At 27.9% G+C, this 25,436-nt stretch overlaps 2 protein-coding genes and 1 long non-coding RNA gene across 6 annotated transcripts in view; all 3 read left to right on the top strand.

Annotated features, from left to right (window-relative positions):
- The window catches only part of LOC107452389 (zonadhesin-like), a 547,551-nt gene that overhangs the window by 347,437 nt on the left and 174,678 nt on the right, over window positions 1–25,436 (top strand). The gene's annotated exons all lie outside the window — the stretch shown is intronic.
- LOC107455493 (uncharacterized) lies at window positions 3,135–8,462 on the top strand. Of its 2 annotated transcripts, none has more exons than XM_043054220.2 (3): window positions 3,135–3,286; window positions 3,494–3,692; window positions 8,179–8,462. In XM_043054220.2, exons 1-3 carry the CDS (start codon window positions 3,278–3,280, stop codon window positions 8,325–8,327), a joined length of 357 nt encoding a protein of 118 aa, XP_042910154.1. In that variant the 5' UTR covers window positions 3,135–3,277; the 3' UTR covers window positions 8,328–8,462. The 2 variants fall into 2 exon arrangements, 1 of the variants encoding a protein (XP_042910154.1); XR_011636613.1 differs by lacking the exon at window positions 3,135–3,286 and adding an exon at window positions 3,370–3,392.
- LOC122271809 (uncharacterized) lies at window positions 19,667–23,721 on the top strand. 3 transcript variants are annotated; one of them, XR_006226606.1, is made up of 3 exons: window positions 19,667–19,752; window positions 21,330–21,522; window positions 23,519–23,721. It is a non-coding gene; the product is annotated as an uncharacterized lncRNA (long non-coding RNA). The 3 variants fall into 3 exon arrangements; XR_011636700.1 differs by lacking the exon at window positions 19,667–19,752 and adding an exon at window positions 19,761–19,907; XR_011636701.1 differs by lacking the exon at window positions 19,667–19,752 and adding an exon at window positions 19,761–19,988.

Below are 25,436 nucleotides of genomic sequence, written 5' to 3'. Positions count from 1 at the left end.
TATATATATATATATATATATATGTATATATTTCATCACCCCTCAGAACTTCTAAACACTGTTTTGGAATCAAAAGTAAAATAAGTAAAATAATGCTTCACCTTCGTATGCTTCAACTAATATTTCGTGTAGTATTCAATCAACACTGAGTTATTTTATTAATATACATAAAGTGATGATTATTTTTGTGCCGAAAGAAAATGTAAATAAAAGGTAATAAATTATTATAAAAATAGAAATTAATTAGTGTTTTTAAAAAAAATATTTGACGTGATTTACAACATGAGAAAAGTGTGTGTGTGTGTTTATTTCATATGGCTTTATTAGGGAATCAGTCCATATAAATTTCCAGCATCACAAGGGAGCAAGAAGTAGAACAAAGAGCCAATGAAAGTTTAACATTTCAACGACTTAGATTAAATGATCAATAAACATTTGAAACATTAACAATAAATATAAGAAAAGTTTAATTAGTGAAATTATATTATTATATCTACATTTTAGTCAATTGAAAAATAATGAATATATTGCGCGAAAAAAAACAGTCTAATGGGAAGTACAATTGTTAATGTCATTTTCACCACAACCTTCAACAAGGATTGTTCGAGAAGTTTCATCAAAAAATATTATCTTAATTATTTTTTTTTATTTTATTAAAAATATTATTGGATGCGCAGCAAGATTTCACAACGTTAAAAGAAAAAAAAAAGAAAAAAAAATAACACCAAATAACCGTCCGGCAAGAGAAGGAAAATACTTATTGAAAACGCCATTTTTGGCTTTCATCATAGCGGAAAAAGGTGGAAGAAGATAGAATTTTTCAAGAAAATAATATTACAGCGTACTAGCAAAAGCGTGAATGTCGAAAGTGTGCGTCACGGGGTTGGTTGTCTCGTTATTTATACTGGAGCTTATATTCTTCACAATGTTTGCGGGTTTGATCCCCTGCCCAGACACCGGATTTTCGGGATGCAGAAAATCCTCAGCGGCCATGTCGTATGATTATGCGGCTTGTAAAAGATCCCTGGAGTGCTTTATTGGCTCTTGGCATTTCCGCAAAATTGAATTCCTAGTGCACTTTAGCATCCAAATAGACGTCCAAATTCACATAACCAACGGTATCTTACCCATTGTGGCGGTCCTGAAAGAGTGGATATCACCTCTGGAGAACGCACTAGGTCTGCTCATCGGCAAGACCGATTGTGCTGCTCATTGGAAATAAAAAAATTTAAAAAAAATATTCTTCACAATATTAACATTCTTAAAAAACTTGTTGTTGCCCTCTCAAATCTTATAAGCAAATTTTCTTATTTGAAAAACTCATAGAAGAAGTGAGTTACAACTAACCCGAAACAAAGGCAAAATCACACGTGTTGATCACAGATGACGACAAGCAGATTCAAACGGTGACTGGTAGACTGATTATTTCCAAGTAGTGATGATAGTTTACTCTTCACAGGGCCATTCACATAGAATTTCAAGGGACTTAAATTTATTAAACACTATAATTTAACACTATTATTAAACACTGATACTATGACAACCCTAAATATCAGTCGCTAAAGCAACTTCTCTGTAAACTACATGTTGACTGCGAGAGATTGGGCTCCAACAGCGTATAGATGTCCTTAAAATGCATATAAATTAAAGAATTCATATTTAAGACTTAAATCAATAAGGTCTTACTTTTTGGGTATGAATATTAAGAAAAGAAAAAAATATATAATAGCAAAAAAATTTTCACATAGACTCAATAAAAAGTTAAAACAAGTCGGCAAGCAAAAGTTGATTTAAATTACCAATTGAGCTTGTCAGATAAATGTAAAGACAAATTTAAACTAACTTTTTAACGTAAGTTTCGTTGCGCTGTATCTCAGTTTTTAAACAGCGCCATTAAACTAAATTTTTTTTTTTACTGATTATGATTCGTGCACTCATTTAATTAAAAGAAATATATAACAGTAGAAATTCATTTCTCTTTGGCGAAAAAGTAATTCAAATTACAAGTACAATAGAAATACAATAGAAATACAATAGAAATACAATAGAAATGCAATAGAAATGCAATAGAAATACAATAGAAATACAATAGAAATACAATAGAAACGCAATGCAAACACAGTGCAAACACAGTGCAAATACAGTGCAAATACAGTACAAATACAGTACAAATACAGTGCAAATACAGTACAAATATGATACAAATACAATACAAATAGAATACAAATAGAATACAAATAGAATACAAATACAATACAAATGCAATACAAATGCAATACAAATACAATACAAATACAATACAATACAATACAATACAATACAATACAATACAATACAAATACAAATACAATACAAAACAAATACAATACAATACAATACAAATAAAATACAATAATTGCTAACACAAAGATAATTAATGATAGTAAATAAGTCCACAGTTCAAAAAAGTAGCTCGTTTGCTTTGCTATCCTCCAACATCGCCATTCAGCCAAATAACTTTTTTTTCCTGTTTAAAATGCTAAGCCCTTTTTCAGAGAACAACAAATCGTTTTTTAATTTTTATCTTAAAAGCTTTACTTACTGAAACAATTTTCAACTGCAAAAAAATTCAAGTGGTTTATCTACACAGAAAAAAAATTTTATTGAAGAAAATAATTTTAATTTTTATGAAGGTCTATTCCGATGACCAGCTTATCCGCTGTTGGTTTGGTAAGTATTTCGAGCTTTCTAGTCATACAGTCAAAAACCAAAATAAATACGTTAGTCAAAAAATAGTTAGTTAAAAAAAATTGAAATTTAGCTTTGTTATTTGTATTGGTATATATATTTCAGTTCTGTGCAAGTTTTCGTCGTGTTAATTAAATTAACGCAACTCTTTTGATTTATTTAACTTTCATTTCGCCCTGTACACGCAATTAGCTAGATCAACATTATTTGTGTGAAACAATACAAATTCCTATATTTTTTATTTTAATAATTTCTAATATCGCATTTAATTATTTTTATTTATTTACTTATTTGTAGCCATGGTCTGATACGCCTCACTTTCACCAGCTTCATATTTCTTATGACACGATACTTTTCTTTCTTAGTATTTGCACAATTGTTCTATATACCCAAAGAGTATGAAACCTGTTTATTATGTTAATACACCTGCTCCTCCCTTTTGACATATTTTAATTTAAGTAGGATTTTTATGCAATTCATCGTTCTTAATATTTGTTTATAAAGTGTATTTGTAAAACACAAGAGTTTCCTTTTAAACTCTCAGAACGAGATGAGACAGGTAAGTGAACATATTTCACAGAAAATGTTTACTAATTTAAACACGCAAATCATATCATATTTTGATATTTTTCTTTGAATTTTAAGCATAATATTTTCTCAGAAAAGTAATTGCTCAAAATTATTTTTAAAAAATGCTAAATTTTTATGAATTTTTGATATGTGGGTGTGCTTGAAATGTTCGAATAATATAAATTTTTTTTATCAGGTTGTTTATTTTCGTGTAGCCAAAATGTTTCAGATAGTTCTTATTGTATTGGCCATAACTCATGCAAATAGCGATGAATTTGAGCAATGCGAAGGCGTTACCTGCTCTGGTGCAACTTGTAAACTAAAAGACTGTCCGAGAGGAACTAAAAAAGTATATGTAGGATGTGATTGCTGTCCAACTTGTGAAAAGATTTTAGGTAATGTTTAATCTTAAGATTTAACTATTAATTTAAATGCACTTGTAATCTTAAATTAAGTAATAATGGCAAGAACTCTCCCCAAAATAAGAATATCTTATCAAATTAGAGTTGCTTAATATGTATATTAGTGAAGCTGCAAGAGAATAACTTCATCAGCAATAAGCATAAAATTGCATGCTTGATCGCATGTGTACTTATTATAATTATAATTGCAACAATGTATTATTATTGTAAAAATAACTTGTAACAATTATTTTGGTTACGGTAAGCGTAAATTGCAGAAAATTTCGCAAGCTTACTTAGATATTTATGGAGATATTGACATTTTTATGAAAACTTATATTTTTTGTCTTAAGTTTCTTTTGCTATAACATTTAAAATATTCCCTAAAATTAAGCAAAATTTTCGGAGTAATTTAGAATTAATTACTAAATGATTTTTTTTTTTTAAATTTCAGAAAATTTTGTTTAAAATTGCCTAAGATATTAATAGTTAAAGTAGTTCTTTTATATTGCGCATGAGAAGAACATTTTTTATATTTTTTTTCTCATAGTCTTGTGAAGAATCGCATTTGGCAACTAAGGAGAAAATTTCGATTTGAATATCTTAAAAATTAAAAGCAAAAGACAAAATTAAATAAAACATGATAATTCTATACAGTAAGCGTTTATACACCGAAATATGATTGTATGAAGAAAGAAAAAAGGCGAAAGAAAATAGGCTTTTATCGGGAATAATCCCCAACAACGCCGGTGTCATTTTTGATAATCATGTTTCACTGTTCAAAATGAAATTTGTCGAAACCCGCCTTATTATTTTGAGCTTTCCTTTAGAAAGTGCGAAAACTACTTAGAAAATTGCTTGAAACTTCTTAAATTTTTAAAATATTCAAATCTCATAATAAAATTTTCTAGAAGATTATGAGAAAAAAAATCTAATGTTTTCCGCTCATGCACAGTATAAAAGTGCTACTTTAATTGCTCATTTCTCTCGTAGTTTTAAACATTGTTTTAAAATTTTAAAGCAATAATTTTGTAAATAATTTTTCACTTCTCTAAAAGTTCTGTCGAATTTTATTGAATATTTTTAAATTTATATCAATAAAACGTAAGACAAAAAACTTAGTTTTTTTAATTTATAAAAATTTCAATATTTTTATAAATATTTAAGATAGGCCTACGAAATTTTGTACAGTTATCTTATGTTACAGCAAAAACAATTGTTACAAGTTTCAAATTCATTCTTCATTTTTAGGCAAAAGATTTTCAACAATATTATTTTCCTTGGATCATTTATTGTAGGTCTTTTAAATCTCTTAAAGCATTAAACCTCATTGAGAAGTATGATAAATCCTATAATATAAACATTTCTGAAGTTATAAAATGATTCTCTAATCATTTATTGAGAAAAATGAAAAAAAAATGTGTTAGTTCAGAAGTGTGGTTCCATTATTTTGTTCAATCCTTGTAGCTTCTCTTTAAATAATAAAAAAAAAATATTTTGAACCACATTTTATTTAAATCATGAATAATACTTTAGTAACATCTTCGGAATTATTTTTTAATCATAGCTTTATTTCAGTTACCATTTTCTTTTAAATTTCATAAGTGTCAGCCTAAATAGATATTCATCATAATAGGTAGGAGACGCCTTCGAAAATTTCAATTTATTCAGTTTAAGTTAATGACTTTACGAGCATTTCTCTAAGAACTATAGAAGGCTTGGCACAATATTTGTATAGCTACCAGTGGGGCTTTAGTGGTGCCAATATTTCAAATACGAATGCAAGGAAAACTGAAAATTGAAGTAGTCATGACAGACAAATTGAACACATCAAAAATTAAATAGTAAAGCTTAAAACGTACTATGCATTTAATATTCCAGAAAAATCTCTCATTCTAGCAGTATTCTATTTATTATTAAGTTTCGAAATTAAATGTTATAAGGATTGCACAAAGAATATTCACTTAAGAATGTATTTTTAGACAAAACTAGTAATTTTGGTTTTAATTTTTTCTTCTTCAAATAGTAGCAATAATACTTGGCACTTTTATTTACGTCCACTAAAGCTGTGCAACGAACTATTGGTGACGGTCTGTGAAACATTCCTGATGACAATCCGGGGACAACATGCATTTGTCACATCCCGTTTTACAGAGAGAATTAACATACCATTCATCCATCCGTAAATCATAATTTTGGTCTGAATCAGAGAGCGATCAATCTCTGATCTAGTACCTCTAGATATATTAATTTGTTTAAACTTGGAAGAGCCACGAGAGATTTAACGTGCACCAGTCACCATTTTATAAAGGGGAAAAATTCATCTGGTGGGGATTGAACTCCCGACCTCCAGGACATGGGCCCGACTCCACATCAGCCAGGCTGGCTGTCTCGGCAATATCCAGGCAATCGAATAAATAATTTGGTTCAAGACTTGTTCACATGTTCAGACATGGATCTAGTGTTTTACAACTTAAAAATGTATTATTAATAAAAATGTACACATCTAAAGTAGCTTATGTACTATTTAAAGTGACTGGTCAGGTGACTGATTGGTTATCGTGCTTCACAGTGAAGGCAATGGATGCGGGTTCGAATCTCGCTCAGGTCATGAACGTTTGTCTCTGCGGTATGTTCTCAGTTGTGTGATGTGTGAATGTGGCCCATCCTATGAACGGGTATCTAAGGCAGTGCAGTTTGTGTAATATTGCTCCTCTAGGTGCCCATCAGGTAACGTTAAATGAGCTGCACTTCAGGTTTCTCCAAGACTAAGAACGGGAGTTCAATGCCTACCGTTAAAAAAAACAATATTTTAAAAGGAGCATAAACATTTACGATATTGAAAAATTCTATTAGTGTTAATTAATTAGAGTTTCGGCAAAAATTTACATAAATTGTCCACACTAGCGCTCATCTCCCCTATTAAACAATAAATTTTTTTCCAGAATTATTTTATTGAAGACTTTAAATATTTTTAAAAAGGAACTTAAATTTCCTTTCATTAATAGATAAAATTTTTGGTAAAAGTATTGTATAACTATATAACTGTAAAGTTGGTGTAACTGTATTGCCCTATAGTCAACAAAGATTATGACTAGAGGGCAATGTAATTATACTCGACTTTCTATCAGGAATCTGTCTAATTATGTAAATAGTGCATATTCTTATGCGTGTTTCCACAGAGAAAACTGTATTGTAATATCAATCCAAATTTTGCTTTGAAAAATTCAAAAATTGTGGGAGTTTTTGTTTGCTTGTTTCAATTTAAACACGAAAAGAGAGCTTAAATTCAGTCTTATGGGTGTAGTTACATAAAAAACTCCAATAAATGATAAAGCTAACACTAAACTCCAAACTTTTACTAAATTCATGAATTATTTTCACCATTATTGGCCTTAATTTCATCAGAGGGCAGGTGATCGATATTGTATGTTTCTAATAGAGAAGATTATAATCTAGTTTGAGTTGGTCACCACGATGCTCAAAATATACTGAAGTTAATTGTCGTAATAAGTTATCTGTTTTTAGTTGTATAGTAAAAATAATTATGTTTTTTTAAAAGGTATACAGTGCACAAAAAAAAAGAAGTGAGTTCGATCCCCACCGGCTGAAGATTCCCCGCATAATAAATGGTGACTGGTGCAAGTTGAATATGTTGGATCAGGAAGTCTTTCAATTTCCCTTTCCAAATCAATACCTCTGGGGTACTGCATTGGAGATTAATCATTCTCTGACTCAGGTCCGAATTACGAACTTTGGATGAATGAATAAATGGATGTATGAATGGGTCGGCTCTTTAAAACTGACTGTGACGCATATGAGTGGTGAAGACGTATTCTTGGCCATGCATGGTGCAACTGATAAACAGGAAACACATCCCCTGAAATGCTTAAAATTCGCTTAGTTTCACCAAGCAGGCTTGCTGGTTAATTGGCACGTGGCATTAGAAACAGCAACAACATGAAGGGTGTACGATTAATAATCTGCTTTTATTTTAAGAAGCATTGAATGCATGCATCCTATATTAATGATTAAATTATTGCTTTATATTATATCGTAAAAATAGCTCTACTGACTGTTATGTGTATCATATCTTACTGAAATTATAAATTTTAGAGTACTGAGTAACAAAAATGATGGCGGCTACTTTACACCAAGTTAAGTTAAATAACACTTCATGGTGCAATGAAAATCCTAAATTTAAAAGTTATGCATTGATTTTCACTCACCACTTTGGTATAAAGTATTTGAATCCATTTTTAGTTTTGAGATACACGCATGATGTCATTAATATTATTACTATTAATAGCACCATATCGAAACAGTGGGTTTCAATGCACGAGTAAGCATGCAATATGACAAGTAATGTGGCTTTAGACGTGATAATTCTTTTAATTTTTTACTCAAATAAGGAATATTAGTTTTCAGCAGTTTATCAGAAAGAAACCTAAAATTAGTAAAAAATATTTGCTTGTTTTAGGCATAGGAGACCACTGCGAAATCCAGAGATCTGAACCAATAAGAACAAAATCACTGCCAGAACCAAGGGTTGATGTAAGTTTTCCTAAATGTGGACAAGCTTTGATTTGTGATGCTAATACAAATACTTGTGTCTGCTGTATTATCTAACATATAATAAAAAAATGACTCATAAAAATTGCAAAAAATTTCTTTTCACTACCCATGATCACTAAATTTGGAATATAAAGTGTTAAAATATATAAATAAAGTGTTAAAATATATATAAAGTGTTAAATAAATGTATTATGATGTACTATAATTTTAGACTATAATGTTTGTAACTTGCACTGTCTCTAGTTAAATGCCTATTGTTACTAATCGTTGCTTTTACTTAAAATCAATAAAAATATCCGAGATGTATATTAAAGCACTAATATTTCCAAAAAATGGATACTGCTTAATTTTCAATCCCGTCTTGAAATATACATTCGAATCAATTGAACTCCCCGTGATAATAATTACACATTACCCCCTTAACGATCTTATTGTTTTCAAGAAAATGGTCAAAGCAATATCTATTTTTTATCCAAAAAACTCTACTCAAAAAACTTTTACATGAATTTTTCATATAACTATTATAACATATAACTTAAAGGTATATGTACAAAATATGTATGATTTTTTTTATTTTTGAACTTTTTTTAGCTTGCAATTTGAAAAATTAAATTGTTTTAATGAAGCCAACATTCAGGGTTATTAAAATAGAATGTTAGTTTTCCAGTAAACAAGGAAAATTAGAAAAATACGTGCTTTAAACATTAAGATTTTATTAAATAATCACATATCATTAATAAATATTAGTAATTTTTTTGCGTATGATGAATTTCAAGTAAACTATATCCAGTTACATTAAAAAATGCCTGATACAGCCAACTAGTATGTAAACTGAGAAATAAAAAAATTCTGGGTACAAGAGAAGTATATATTTAAGCCCTGAAGGTGCCTTACTATTGATCACTCTAGCCCGAAAATATCACAGGCATGAAAAAAAAGGAGCAAAAATTTACCTCGTGATTTTGACGAGAAAGAGAGGGGGAGGAGGTTAAAGTCTATGAAATAAAAGTTAAAAAATATTCATTTGCGTTTTAAAGTAATGTTTATGCCTTAAAAGACTGTTCCTATAGTTTTAAATCTGTGTCAAAAACATACAAACAAAAATGTCTTTGTTAGTTGCATAAAAATAAACTAATAATTTTTCTAGTGAAACATTTTTAAGAATATTTTAAAAGCGTCTTAAATGTTTGAAACATAAAATAATAAATAAATAAAATAAATAATTCTGTTACTCCCTTTTGGAAACTTGCTTGCGTGGATTTATCGCTCGTGACTAAGGAATGATAAGACTAAGGTATTATTGTATACATATTTTTATTAAAAATATTATTACATTTAGTGTATTTCTAATGATACATTTTCATTAAATCTTTTAGATTTGCTAATGTAATCTACGCATTTAGACAAAGGTTATTTTTCTTAAATTGGTGGTACACATTGTTTATAGTGTGACTACCAAAGTTCGTACAAATCCGACATGATTTAAAATAACTTATTTTTTAATTGCTTACTCAAAATAAGTTTTATGAAATGCAAAAAAAAATAACTTAATAAACTTGTTGCTTTTCCAATAGCTGACAATTATCTTGAACATGGCAGTGATTGAAAGTTTTTTTTTAATTTTATGTAAGAATTGAAAACTCAAAAAATATTAGCAACAAAAAATAAAAAGAACTCTCTTATTACTTATTGTTATTTTTTTTGCAAAAGTATTTTTATACCCAGAGTAACAAAATTAAGAAAACTTGAAATGGTTATCCTAAAAAGGATAGGAAATGAAGGATAAAACTTCAATATATGTATGGGATATTTTTAAGCAAGTTAAAAGATAAAAAGATATGTTTACAAAGAGTAATATTAAGTAATTATACACAAAATGCGAAAAAAAACCTGCCTAATGAGTAAGTTATATCGTAGTAATTATCGAAATCTTATCGGTTAAATTGTAAATTTGTAACACTGAAAATCATTATCACTACAGGACCATTTAAAGTCACTTCAGTAAAGTTACAAAACTTTACAACGAAACTAAAAAAATAACGTATACTGTCAGGACCTGAAGTTTGATTTTTTAAAACTTTTTTTGTTCTCCTGAGCAATTTCTTTCTTTCTTTTTATTTTCAGCTTTTTTCATTTTTATGTAACGCAAAAGCTCCCTAAAATATCTAAAAATACGCACCAATGCGAAATTCAAAGTAATAAATTGACGAATTTTAACTAAAAAATATTTAAACAAGAAATTTTTTGTCACGCAACATTTTTGTTGATTTAAGATTTCTTTTAAATACATTAAACCAGATGTTATATAATTTTGCCTTTACAATTTCTCTTCGAAAGGTGAACCTTTTTGTCAAAAAAGAAGAAAAAATAGGATGTTATTTTGCTTAAAGTAATCAGGACCGGGACACAGCAGCTTTAAATATTTCAAAATTTTTAATACTTGTCCTTCTATAAATATGAAAAAAGATAATAAAAAATAATTTTGATAATTTCAAAATTACGCATGTAACGATGACTTATCTCTCTATGTATAGGAGAAATGATATTCAAGGATATAACAGAAAATTACTTTGCACTTTATACTGATTATATTTGAAATGTATGAAACAAATTGACATTTGATTAATAGAAAAAAATTAAGGTTTTTAATTGAGAAGTACTAATACTCAATTTTGCAGCAGAATTATATTTCCTTAATCGTTGCTAATGCATGAATCGTTAAATATATCATAAATCTTTGCACAGGTAATTTAAAAACTACATATGCTACAATGGCTTGTCTTTCCATGAATAAGACAAAAAATATTCCAGGATATAACAGAAAAATTACTAAGCACTTTAGGATGATTATATCTGAAAAGTAGGAAACAAATTAACCTTTGTTTATAGAATAGATTAAGGCTTTTACTTGATCTACCAACACAACACTTGACCCATCAGACGATTTCGCAACAGAAATAGTTTTCCTGGATCGTTACATATGTATAAATAGTTACATATATCGTGAATGGTTACATATGTAATTTAAAAATTACGTATGTAACCATGACTTGTCTCTCTGTAAATACGAAAAAAATGGTATTACTGGATATAATAGAAAAATTACTTAGCACTTAATATAGTTTGAAGGTAGAAAACAAATTGGCATTTGATTTTTATTTTACATGAAAATTTAGATTTTTACTTGATCTGTACTAACGGATAATTTCGCAACAGAATTAAGTTTCCTGCATCGTTACATATGCAAAAAACTAATTAAATAAATGCGCCATTTTAAATAAATAGACTCAGAATTAGAAAATTAAGAAAAAATATTCCACAAAACAAATATATTGTAAGTTTAATTCATTTCAGAAATTATATAATTAACAAAAATAATTACATTTCTCAGTTAAACACCATTTAGGATCTCGTAAAATTGGATTTTGAAAAACTTTTAGTTTCACAGGTTTAATAACGTTTAAAGATTGAATGTAAATATGAAGTAGTAATTCTCCTAATGAAAATTCAATAAATAAACCTATTTTTAATTTGAACATGTTTGACAATGGTTTTGTCTTCATGTTTTTTTTTCCACTTCTCAAAAAACGTAATAAATCGACTCATGTTTATATCGTATTATAGAATATGCAAATTAAATCACTACATGAAGCAACTTTTTGCGTTAAAATATGCAGAAACATTAAAAATTATTTTCATCAAAATTTTTTTTCTATTGCCTAGATTTAAGTATTGTATTTTCACCAAAGCACATTTTTATTAAGTTCGTTCCAGCGACAATTATGCTTGCATCGATAATTCTCTTTAACAAAATCCTTTCAGTAACAATTGTCTTTTTCAAAAATTCATGCCTTTAAGTATCGTCATTTAAACAACTTTTTTTTCAATGGTATGAACTATTTTTATATATTCTATTCATTGTAATACTATAAACTTTCTCTATATACTACTTTCTGCTTAATGCTATGAATTATCTCTCTATATATAATATTATTTTTAATACCAAGAACTGTCTCTATATATTATGATCTTTTTAGAGCAATAAATCGTCTCTATACATTTAATTCTTTTAAATACTAAGGGCTGTTTTTATATGTGTCAGTCTTTTTACTATTGTGAATTATATCTAACTATCCCATTCTTTTTAATGTTATGAATTGTTTCTAGATATCACATTCTTTTTAATACTATAAACTATTTTTATATATTCTATACTTTGTAATACTATAAACGGTCTCGATAAACCACATTCTGTTTAATGCTATGAATTATTTACTTTTTAATACTATGAATTATCTCTATATATCATGTTCTTTATAAAGCAATTAATTGTCTTAATAATTGCAGTTCTTTAAATGCTACCAGCTGTTTTTATATATGTCATTCTTTTTACGGCTATGAACTGTTTCTAAATATGGCATTATTTTTAATGTTATGAATTGTTTCTATACATCACATTCTTTTCAATTCTTTGAACTGTTTTTGTGCATACCATTCTTTTTGGAGATATTTAAGCACTGATTATTGTTTCAAAATTTTCTACAAGTTAAGTTTTTGCAGAAAAACTATAGTAGCAGTTTTATTTATTTTTCACTTATTTCATTTTTTTTTCAATTATTAAATTAGATTTTGTTTGCATTATATAAATTGTAGAAGTTGTTTTTATTATAATAATACAATTGGAAGTACTTTTGGTGACGGCTAAAGAAGCAAAATTACTTCAATTTTCTAAAACGCGTTCTTCATGATGCAGTGCCAGTGATGCAATCAAAGTGATTTATGACATATAAAGCTTAGTTAGAATTGAATTAGATATTGCTTTCTCAATCAGATATAAAAATGTAATTTACTGTAAAGCTAAATAAATACAGTTTTAGTTCAGAAGCCATATTTCATGCTTAGTTTCGAGACACTATCATAATTGCTTAAAATTCTTATATTAAAGCTGGTTATACAATTCTTTAAATAAAAATCGTTATATAATTGTATCTGAGAACAGATTTAGTATCTATGCAAATAAAGTACTTCAAATTATATTTTAATTTAAATTTCCTGACTTGGTCTAGCAAAACATGAATTTTTGTTTTCAACTTTTAATGTGAGTAAATATATTTGAATGAAATAGAAACATGCCCAATCTATAGTCAGTTTGAGAAATTTGTAAATATATCGTACGACATGGCCACGACAACAATTTATAAGTTTATATTATAATAATTGTTATATGCAATTATATATAATATTTCTAATATTTCTATCATTATATACACTATTACATACTTATTAGTAATAAACAATTATATACAGCATTTCTATCATTATACGCACTATTATATACTTAGTAGTTGCATACAATTATATACAATTACAATTTACATGTTTATATCATAATAGTGTTATTAAAATAGTTAAAGTTATAGATTTTTCTTTTTTTCAATTGAAAACATATTATTTGTTTAGATACCGTTAAAAAAATACGATTTTTCATACTTAGTTTTGAATTAGGGAATTGGATTTTTTGTGAAGCTCAGTTTTTCGAGTACTACATTTCATGCTTAAATAAATCATTCTAGATATTTGGCTGTTAGGAAAGTGAATTTAAAACTAAATTTTATGATGGAAAAATATCAGTATTTCTTTTACGTCTTTAGAACTTTCATTTTGAAATTTCGGTAAAATGACCGGCAGCAATCAATCTATCTAATTAATCATAATGTTTATGGTTTGGGACTATTTTTTTTACCTTTACGGTTCATAAACCGTTAGCAACTGGTACGGTTAAAAATAACATGAATATAAAACTATACGGTTTTGTAACCATTTCCAGCTAGCATAGTTTCCAAACCACGAAAATGAAGCTTAAACGGCCATCGGAACTCGGTGGGTACTGCGTCATTTATGCGTGAGGGATAGTTTCGTATTTTAATAGTCCAAGGCACCGATTGAAGAGTTGCAGGACAATGGAAACCTTTTATGCATTGAAAGAGTGAGAAGGGTGTTGTAGTAACTGGAAGTCAAACTCTTGTTCAGAAGGGCACGATATTGACCGATTAGGACTCCCAGATACTGTACGTACGTACCCAGCTGCATGATACAAAATGTTATAAGGTGGGCTTAGTTGGAGCGGATAGAATTCTGGTCGTTTTACCGTATCAGGAAAAAAAACAATAAACGTATTTTTTCCATACACATATCAGTTTTAAAATCAATTTTTAATGCTACTTACTGTTTTGTTTGAGTATGTAAAATTACAGTTAAATAAATTGCTATTTAGCTATTTTAACCAAGAAATTTCTAACAGCATAAAAACTTAAATTTACTTGTTTTTTCACTTGTTTTTTCACTCAATTTTTAAAAATTTTGCACTTATATCTTTAGAAAAATACATCAAAAAGTAGGTTTTGTATTATCAGATAGATCCTGTGAACTATAGAAACTATGCTAAAATGGTTAGGCACGTTTATCTTATAAGTCAAGTTAAGCACGCTACTCTTATAAGTCAAATATTGGTGCAGGTTACAAATATGCATTTATCTGCTAATGTGCATCCTAGAACAGGATTTTATTTATTTTTGATTATTCTAATGTAAATTTAAAAGATCATGTAAAAATTATATTTGAAGTAAGAGCTTAAGAATAAATAAAAAAAATATCTCGAATTACAATAATAAAATATTATGTTTTAGATTCTAATTTGCTTTTATTGATCTTTTAAATTCTGGTATTATTAAGAAAAATAGCTTATTTAGCTTATATTTTGTGTTATGTTAACAAATTTCATTCAAGTAATTTAGAGATTTAGACCATGAAGACAATCATAGAAATATATTTGAAAGGAAAACAAATAATTGAAGTTACTTACAATTTGAAAGTTATCCCCAGGAAGCAACCTAGTACTAGTTATGTTTCAAACATTTTCTTATAAAGTTTCAAACTTATTGAAAATGTTGAGAACAAACCTAGAATTATGAACTTATCTGGAAATTATTTCTGTTTTCATGTAGTTTCTACATATTTTAACTTTTATGGTTTCAAAACCAAACCATTTACAACTAGTATGGTTATAAAACCATAAATACAGAACTATACTGTTTTTAACCATTTAAAATTAGCATAGTTTCCGAACCGTAAAGAAGAATTTAATTGGACATAAGTTTTTTGTTAGGTAATTTGCATTAAAGAGTGCATCATACTAGAAACTTCTCATGTCATCAAGAAAATGGACGAAATATTGCGGGGTTAACGCTTTGACTCAAATTCCCATTCTGTCTGTCATGAAAGTGAGATATTAGTCCTCTCGGCTATAATACCCCAGATGCAATGAACTAAGTGGTTTCATTAGGTGGGCTTAGTTGGTGAGATAACATTCTGGCTGTTTAACCGTATTAGTTGAAAGCAGATAATAAACGGTTTTTCTCACAGTTAACGGTTTGAATACAATCTTATTTATGATTATTTGACTGTTTTGTTTCAATATGGTAAAATAACATTTAAATAAATTGCTACTTAACCAATTTTTTCTGAAATTTTTAAGAGTGAAGTTTATGAAAAAGGATACATGTAATATATATCTTCATAATGTGAAGCTGTTCGGAAGCATGATGACCACAAAAACTATTATATATTTTTTGATGATTTTTTAATTTTTTTTGTTGTATGGAAATGTAGTAATTATAATAATGATACGCCAAATAATGTTTTAAACAAGGATAAATATAGTTTAAATATTATATATTGGTTTTTTCAATATACAGTACAGAACCCGTTATCCGGAAATCAGAAAACCGGAAAACCAAAAAACCGGAACGAAATTCGATAAATTTTCCGCCATTTTTTTAAAAAACAATTTTTTTTTCTTCATAAGATTTTAGGATTTTTCTTTCTTTTTGAAAAGATGTTTAGCTTACTATCATTTTGGAAATAATCATAAGTGTATTACTTCGTTTTTTCTTCTTTTTAAGATTATTTCCAAATATAATTTTTTTAAGTAGGGTTTAACAATAAAAAAAACGGCTTTTTGTAGCGATTCAGAAAACCGGAAAAATCAGTTATCCGGAATAGCGATGGTCCCGATCGCTCCGGATAATCGGTTCTCTACTGTATTTAAAAGCTATATATTTTTTAGGCTTCAGGAATGAGAATGCTTGAAATATTTCGGATATATTTTGCCCCTTTCAAGTAAATGTTTCAGACGTTTGCAAACCTAACTGCGACGGAAAATTATGTACTAAAGATGACTGTCCGACTGATACTAGAGAAGTATATGTCGGATACGAGTGCTGAAAAACTTGTAAAAAAATTCTAGATATGAACATTTTAAACAATTTATTTTCTGTATCAAGTACTTATAAAATTGTATTTTGAAAAATAATTGCAAAAAAAATACCGATTCAATTTGCGAAAATAATGCTGCTATTTGAATCTTTGAACCTAAATAAAAAGAACATGTATTGCAGTAAAACTTAACTTAGTAGATTACGAATGAAAAAACTGTTTTAAAACATAGAAAATATCACATGAGTTTTTGTAAAACATTTTTAAGTGAAAAGTTTTTCAGAATTTTAAATTCTTTGTACGTAATAACTTTTTTAAACAAATAAAGCAAAACTTTTTTGACCTTATCAATATGAATTTTATCATAAATTATTGAATAAGCCATCCATTATACTTCACGAAACATATTATTTGTTTTCATACGGTTTTAAAAAAATGTAGTTTTTGAATTAAAAATAATTGGATTTTTTTGTGAAGCTCAGTTTTTTGAGCTCTACATTCCGTGTTTAAACCAATCATATGCAGATCCAGTTTTCTGCTTGTTAAGAAAATGAATCTAAAACTAAATTTTATGCTTGGAAAATAGCAATACTTCTTTTACACTTTAAAAATTTTCATTCTGAAATTACAGTAAAATGACCGACAACAGGCTGTCCATCCAATTAACCGTAATGCTTATGGTGAGTTATATTTTTTTATATTTACGGTTTTGAAGCTGTTTAACAATTGCTACGGTTAAAAAAACATGAATACGAAAATGTACGGTTTTGTAACCCTTTACATCTAACTCTAGAATAGTACTTTTCTTAAGACTTGTTCTTGTAAAATTTGTACCCTATTTATTTTTATTTAATTTTTAAAAATAATTTGTTCCTAGTGCTCGACGTTTGCTTTTCGCGCAACCAAATTAATTATATTTTTGAAGCATTTTGTTCATTTAGACTGAGAAGAATGTTTTCTAATAATTAACCAATTTTAAAAAAAAGTTTTTTGAAGGAGATTTTTTAACAGTGGAGGCTATTAATATATAGAGGTTTTTCTTTTTCTATAAATTTTTATACTAAAGATAGGGTTGATGTTGTTTTTCGCTTGTACCTTATTCGAGATTGTTTTTATTTAATACACTAATTTCATCTGTATTTTGAAAATTTTTAATTCGGAAGGATGTAGCTGTTTTCAAATAAATTTATTTTTCCTTTGATTTCCTTAGATTGAGTTTTGTTTGTTCATTTACCATGGCTACATGCTTCATAAAATTCGTTAATTTTGATTCATACTTTTGCTATTATATTATTAGACTCTTTGTTAAGACAATTCTCAAAGAGACTTTTTGAATTATAGTGTACATCACGAAACATTTCTTAGCTGACTTTAACACCACTATCTCATTTTTTATATTTGTACTTTTTCAGAACTTGGAGATTACTGCTAGGTGAATCCCAGCTATAATGGATTTAGCACAAAAGGACCTCGAGTAGATCGCAGTTTCCCTCACTGTCTTCGTTTTTATGCATGTGATTCTGAATCAAAAAAATTTAAATGTGAGATATGTTTGTAAATTTGAAAACAGTGTTTGTTAAATCATATAACATACATTTATAACTATAAATTGACCAAAAAAATATTTTATACAAGTTCTTTTTGTTTAATAGTCAGTTTTTGAAAATAACATTATAAACTGAAAGAAATCCATCCCTAAAGTTTATAAAAAAATTTTAGATACATAAATGTATGATTTCAAATGTGGTTGTGAGATGTAACGAGACGTTTAAAAAGTAATCAAAACTTGTTTTAGTAAAAATACGTAAAGTAAAAGTAATAGATTTACCATGTTTGTGAAATCGCTGGTGCTTTCCTTGGCCACCCAGATCACCTGATATAACGCCGCTGAGCTTTTTTCTTTGGGGATTTATAAAGGACAATGTTTACAGGAGGATCGTGTCGAACATTGATGACCAAAAAGCCAGAATTACAATCGCAATAGCCTCGGTGGATGCCGACATGCTTGATGCTACCTGGCGTGAAATTGACTATCGACTTGATATTCTCCGTGCGACAAAGAGGGCACACGTGGAAGTTCATTGACAAGGGTCATGAAACTTATTGAGTCTATCTAACCATTTATGCTTTAATTTTAATCTATCTTTATTATTTTATGAGTTATTAAGCATCAAAATGGATCCGGGAATTTATAAACACCCTGTATAATTTTGGAATATATTTCTATGCAAATTTTTTTTCATAGATTAGTTTAGTATCTAATATTTGCATAGCAGAATATTTTTTTTACGTTGGAATAAAATAACTCAAACGGATATATAAAGTTTCCGATCTTATTATTTAGGAACTTAAATGACAGATTTTAGGACTGTAGTTGGGATTAAAAACATTTCAACGTTGTTGAGAGTAAATAGAATAGCTTCTAGTCCACTGAGAAAAATAAGTCAGGTCAAAACTACCAGAATATGGTAAAATTTACCATGTTTCTGGATTTTATGGGAACATCAAGACATCGGTAATTTTTACAGAAGCGCGTTAGTAGTGATTTAGGTAAATTTAAGAATCAAATACGATTCTACAATGCTAATTTGTTTCTAATCAAACATAAGGTTTGTTAATGCGACTGATAATTTTCCGCTATATCTTAGAGCATATCATAAAACCATTTATTTGCATAAATTTACTTTCCAGTTTTGCATTTTATATAAATATACGGTAACATGAATTATAGTTTTGAAAACCAGACTTACTGGTTAACCGTTTATCATATAAACGAAAAATTTACCAAATGAATGTTGTAAATACCGTATATTTTTGTATCATTAACTAGAATTATGTTTTTTTCACCAGAAATGTTATTATCATGCAGTACTGCTCGTGGTTCCAATTTCTCCGTGTACGTTTAGGAAATTTCTTTTACATGAAGAACAAATTAAATGTAGTTTTGAAACTGTTGGTTTGCCTCTGTCAATTCCATTTAAATTCAAATATTTCAATATAACACATTGTTATCACACATCATAAATTTCAGAATACCTTAAATTATATTTCATGATATTTGGAATTTACTTTTCTAAATTTCGAAAGCATGACACCTGCATTTTTATTTGTTTCATTACATGATTTGTAAGGTCCATAAACGTTCTATATAGTGGAGAGAATATAAATAGATAAGTTTCAATTAAATGTTAATGATTAGAAGTAGGTGAGTTATTTTAATGTGTTACGGATAAATTTTAATTAAAAATGCTATTGTTCCAATTAGCCTGAAATTTAGTTTTCAATTTTTCAAATTTTGTTTCAATTTTTTGAGGAAGAGGGACACATTTGGAATCGTGTGCAACTTCTAACCACTTTAAAGTAAACCATTCGTACTAAAACTATAAGAAAAGCATTTTAATAATCTATCGTACTGCTTAAAAAAAATCTGCTAAAATTTAGGTAATAAGAAAGATACTGTATATAAACAATTCATTCGGTAATTTTAACGTTAATAATTGACGGTAATTTTAACTATATGATAAAAATGCTGTTTTTTAAAGTTATATTTCTTATTATCATGCGAAAATGAGAAAAAAAACTGAAGTAAATTTAACCGATAAATGATTTTTATGCCGTGCGCTAAAGTTTCATGATAAAATTACGAAATTTGATCACATTTATCAACTTTTTATGTCATATTATAAAACCATATATTATAAGTTGTCATCAATAGGAATCATTGCTAAGCATTTCAGTAAAAATTACCGATCTTTGTGGTGCTCCCTTAGATCCAGAAACACGATAAATGTTACCATTTTCTGGTCTTTTATTTCTCAGTGCACTATAAATCTTTTAGGACAAATAGGAGAATGTAATAGGAGATTATATTCTCCTATTACTGGATAGTAATAGGACTAATTTTTACAAATAGGAGAATTCCTGCATAATCTGGCCTACAAAATATTATATTTAATGCCATGTTTTCCATAAACCCAAAGAACCACACCATGAAATTATGTTTACTACTGAAGGGGACATTGGTGAACTCAGTTTGTCAGAAAGATCTCGTAGAAGTAGTCATCTTTATATGACTTCTTCCAGAAAGACAGCTATATAAATTCTCTTACAAAACTACAAATGTGATCATTACTATATAATCTATCCATCAAACTTACCCGTTAGTTGCTTTGTAAATGGAACATTGTTCATATGCTTGGGAAGTTAACTCAGTATTCCAAGTAGCTATTACGGATGATACATGGAAACTTCGCAAAAATAATTAATTTAGTTCTAGAAACGTTATTTTTTCTGATTTTTAAAATTTTCTTATAAGCAAATCGTTGACTTATTTTTACTAACTTATAACTTATTTCTAACTCTAATTCAATTGAAATACTTGTTCACAGTATTTCAGCATTTGCTTAAAATAAACGTATTGTAATGTCTATTATGCAATTATAATTGTTAATAACTAATTTTCAATTATTATCAATAATAGTTGATCCTATTCATATACGCAATCCTTCCAGTCTTGTAAGAGTGTAGTTCCCAAAGAGCTTTCTCGGTGATTTTTTTTTTTTTGGATCATAACAAAATGGTGATAAAAATGCAGTAAAAACACATGTTCTAAATATTTTTTATGAATCATTTAGGTAAAAAATAATGTTTAGAGGAATTTTTTAATGTTTTGTGGAATTTTGCATCATCTGCATTATTAACAGATATTATAATATGAAATATACTTTTGTTAAATTCGTAATGCAAAATATTTTGCTAATAGTTTTTTTAAATTTATTTCAGAACAAGATGGCGAAATTCGAAACAAATATGCTGAACCTATTTCTCCTGATTCTTGCAATTGCTCATATGAGTTTAGCTTCCATTTGCATTCCTGATTGCACTGATGCTGAATGTAGACAAAATACTTGCCTTGAAGGCACAAGACCAGTATTTGTAAGGTGTGATTGTTGCGAAACGTGTGAAAGAGTTTTAAGTAATTTGTCTATTTATTTATCATTAATTCCCTTTATTTAAACAAATTAATTTACTTGTTTCAAGTAAATGAATATTGTCTTAACATATTATAACCAAATCTTCAAGCAAAGCATATGTATCACAAAAATACTAGTAATGTTCTAATAATATTTTTTAGCAAATACTGTTAGAAAAAGTTTCTCAAATAAATTATAAAATTTTAATCTTATTTTTTGGAACTTTAAGCACGATTTTGATATTTGTAATATTTACACAGTGAAGAAAAATCCGGTGAAATTAATATACTAATTGATAACAACATTTTTAGAAAAAATACAATAACTATGGTTAATAAAACCAAAATAAATAGTAATTTTCTGCTCATTTGGTAACGGGACCAGATATTCTGGTTTTCAAAATTATAGTTCTTATTATCATATACTTCGTAAAAGATACTAATTTTAAAGGAAAATTTAACCAAATAGAAAATTAAAAGCTAAAGAACAAATTCAGTTAAAGAAATGGTTTTTATGCCATACTCTAAAAAGTATGATAAAATTGCCAAGTCTTAATACATTGACTAAATTTTATCACAGATTATAAAATCATATTTTATTGCTAATCTTAACAAAATTATTAAAAAAAATAGTTAAAAATTACCGAGCTTTTCGGTGTTCCCAACACGATAAAGTTTATTATATTCTGGTAGTTCTCACATAATATTTTTCTCGTTGAAGATGTTTGAATTTCTTTTAAAATATTTCCAAATTTGTTGTTTTTAGAACCTGAATCTGTGGTTTTTGTTTTAGTTTGGGTCTCAAATTGAAACTTACATATAATCTCCCAATTTAAGGATTTCTATATAGACACAGAAAAAGTTATTCAATTTTCAACTTTTCAAATTAGTTTTCAATCTAAAGGCGTATTCGGAATAAAAATAGTCACAGAATTTCAATCTGTAACGAGTGATTCTTATAAAAAAGACTTTTTTGCAATTTTCTAAGTGAAACATCAAGATATAAACCTAAGCAAATTTTTCAAGGTATAATGAAGTGGGAAGAGCTATCAAGGCATTATTTTAGTTAAGGCAAAGTTGGATTACCTTTGCGATTCCAGGTTTAAAATTGATATTGTCCAACGTCCTGCGTTGTTCTCTATCTATTACCTAAGAGATAATACTTGATATAGCATAAATTCTTAGGTATTTAAGCAAAAAATGATCTCAAGAATTTAATTGAGTAATAAGTAACTAACAAATATCTCCATGTTAAAATATTAATGATTTTTTTATTTACTCTTCTTAGTTGTTATTGTTGTCGTAGGTCATTAGGCAAGGGTGAGATTGTTGTTGTTTTCCAGTGGAGCCATCTATGACCTTGAATTCGACTTCTGATACACCCATACATCACACCCGTTTATAGGACGTATCAATTCATACATTTATTCATTCATCCACCGATCTTAATCACCGATCGAATCCAGAGAACGATCAATCTCCAATTCAGTATCCCCAAATGCGCAATTTGTTATTGGAAAATTGAGGACTTCGTGATCCAACAGATCCCCATTCTTAATTAATTTGTGTTTATAAAAAAAAATATTATTAAAAAATTATTGAATGTTCCTATGCTGTTTTCAGCAGATTTGTAAAATGTATGAAAATATATTTTACAAATTTATGAGCAAATCTTAATGAACAGCATGAAGAACTGATGATATTAGATTAATGAACAACTAAATATGAACAAGTAATGTAGTCCATGTATGTTTTCAGCATCGGAAAGTGGTCAGTAAGTTTCAGTTATAGCTAAAAGAGAAACTGGGTCAAAGTTTTGTTCATTTCAGCAATAATATAACTTTAAACTAAACGTTAATACATTTCATTGTATTACAATAAGAAATATTGAACAAGAATTTTTAAAATGAAATTATTTAAACATATTAGTGCATTTTGTTCCTGAATTTGAAAATCTATTTACATGAAATTAAACCAATTTTTAAATTTCTTTTTCTAGAAAAAGGAGAAACCTGTACGATACGAGCTGAACCTTTGCTTCAACCTGAAATAGGCTCAGGAGATCGAGTTTCAATCAGTTATCCCCGTTGTGGCTTCGGTCTTCGCTGCGATTCTCAAGTACGAACATGTGTTTAAGACTTCCACTGTACTAAAAATGCTATTTATTTAGGGTAAAGAAATAAAATATTATGAAGTTTGAAATGGAGTGTACGAATCATTGAATTATTCTTGCTTTTAAAATTTTTCAACTATTAAAAGTTGTGTTTCGGTCTAACTCCCAGAAAACTAAAAAAAAAGGAACTAGTTTAAGTAATATTTGTTTAAATTGAAGTAAAGAAGATTAGGCACAGTTTCTGTATCTGATAAAATACAATGAAATAGGCTATTAAAAAGTTTAAAAGAAGCTATAATTTAATTTGTATGACATCTTTAAAAACGAAAAGTTTTAATTCATCTTAAGAAGTTAATCCCTCCTATTTGTATGGTGCTGTTGAAAAAAATAAACTTAAACAATATGCTATTGGAAACAATATATTTTTACGATCAACATTTTAAATAAAACTTATCTCTGAATCTGCAATTGCATAGTTAAATCTAGGTAAAATATGATATTGTTACAAATTATACTTACATTTTGTGCAATTTAGTATCAATTATGTGCATTGGATTTGATGAGAAAAGTACAAAAGTAATTTAACAATCACATGCTATTACTATATATAACAAGCATTTTTTCGAGTACATTTAGGAAATTTAAAAAAAAATATGTAAGCAGAATTTACTATTATTACAGTAATGAAACAACTTTTTGGAAATATGATGAAAATATTAAGTATCTATCCATTATATGCATTCAATTTTTGAAAAGTTACATGTTAGATTTTAAACACAGATATTGAATGCCAGATTTAGAACGACTGTCGATTTATTTTAAACAATGCAAAATTAAAATTCTAATTCTAATTTTTTTATTGAATTTAAGTTCTTAATTGCACCACACCCCTTAAAAAAGGGTGCATGTGGTGTACTCGCAATTTTAAAAATTATTTGTTGCTTTGTAAGCAAAATAACATGTTAGTTTTGTTATATTTAAATTTTTAAAAATACCTACAGGGTGCAGAAAGAATAGAAAAAGAGAAATTAACTAAATTTCTTTAACTTGTGCGTTCATTTCTTTTTGTCTACCATTTTAATTATAAAATATTTTACTTGTCTTAGTAAAAAAAATACTTTTAATAATAGGATCTACTAAAAATTCTACAAAAAGTTTACTATTCAAGCCAAATATCTACCATTTTAGAGTTGTATTTAGCAAGGAAGCAGCATTTGTATTGGTATTAAGTAAGGTAAATGACAATGTGAAATAGTTCGCTTGCGCTGTACACAATCGCTGTACGCAAAATGTTCGCAATATAAAGCAATCGATTCGGCGTAGACGGAATACATTAAAGGAATTTGGGGGAAAACTCTGATAAAAAACCGTACTGTATAGTAATAACATTTCTGGTAATTTTTTTTTTCTTAAATTGAAAAACAAACCGTACGGTTTTTAAACCATTATTTGATCATTTTTACACTCATATGGTCCGAAAATTTTGGTTTTCATAATTATAGTTCTAATTATCAAACATTCAGTAAACAATATGAAACTAAAAGCAAATTTAACCGAAATAATGATTTTAATGTCATGCACTAAGGTATCATTTAAAATTACAAAATTTTACCACATTTACCAAATTTCATAAGAACCATATCGCTTGATAATTTTCTGAAAATCATTACCAATAACAACTAACGAGCTTTTTTCAGTTTCTATGAAACCGGAAGCACTGTGAATTTTATCATATTCTGCTAGTTTCAGCGTAGAAAACTTCTAGTACGCTGAAAATTTCAATAAGCGTTTGTACCTCTTCATC

This window comes from Parasteatoda tepidariorum, chromosome 4, assembly GCF_043381705.1.
Source record: "Parasteatoda tepidariorum isolate YZ-2023 chromosome 4, CAS_Ptep_4.0, whole genome shotgun sequence".
Taxonomy (NCBI): Eukaryota; Metazoa; Arthropoda; class Arachnida; order Araneae; family Theridiidae; genus Parasteatoda; species Parasteatoda tepidariorum.
The sequence above is the reverse complement of the archived record's forward strand: the minus strand, read 5'-3'. Positions and strand labels throughout refer to the sequence as shown.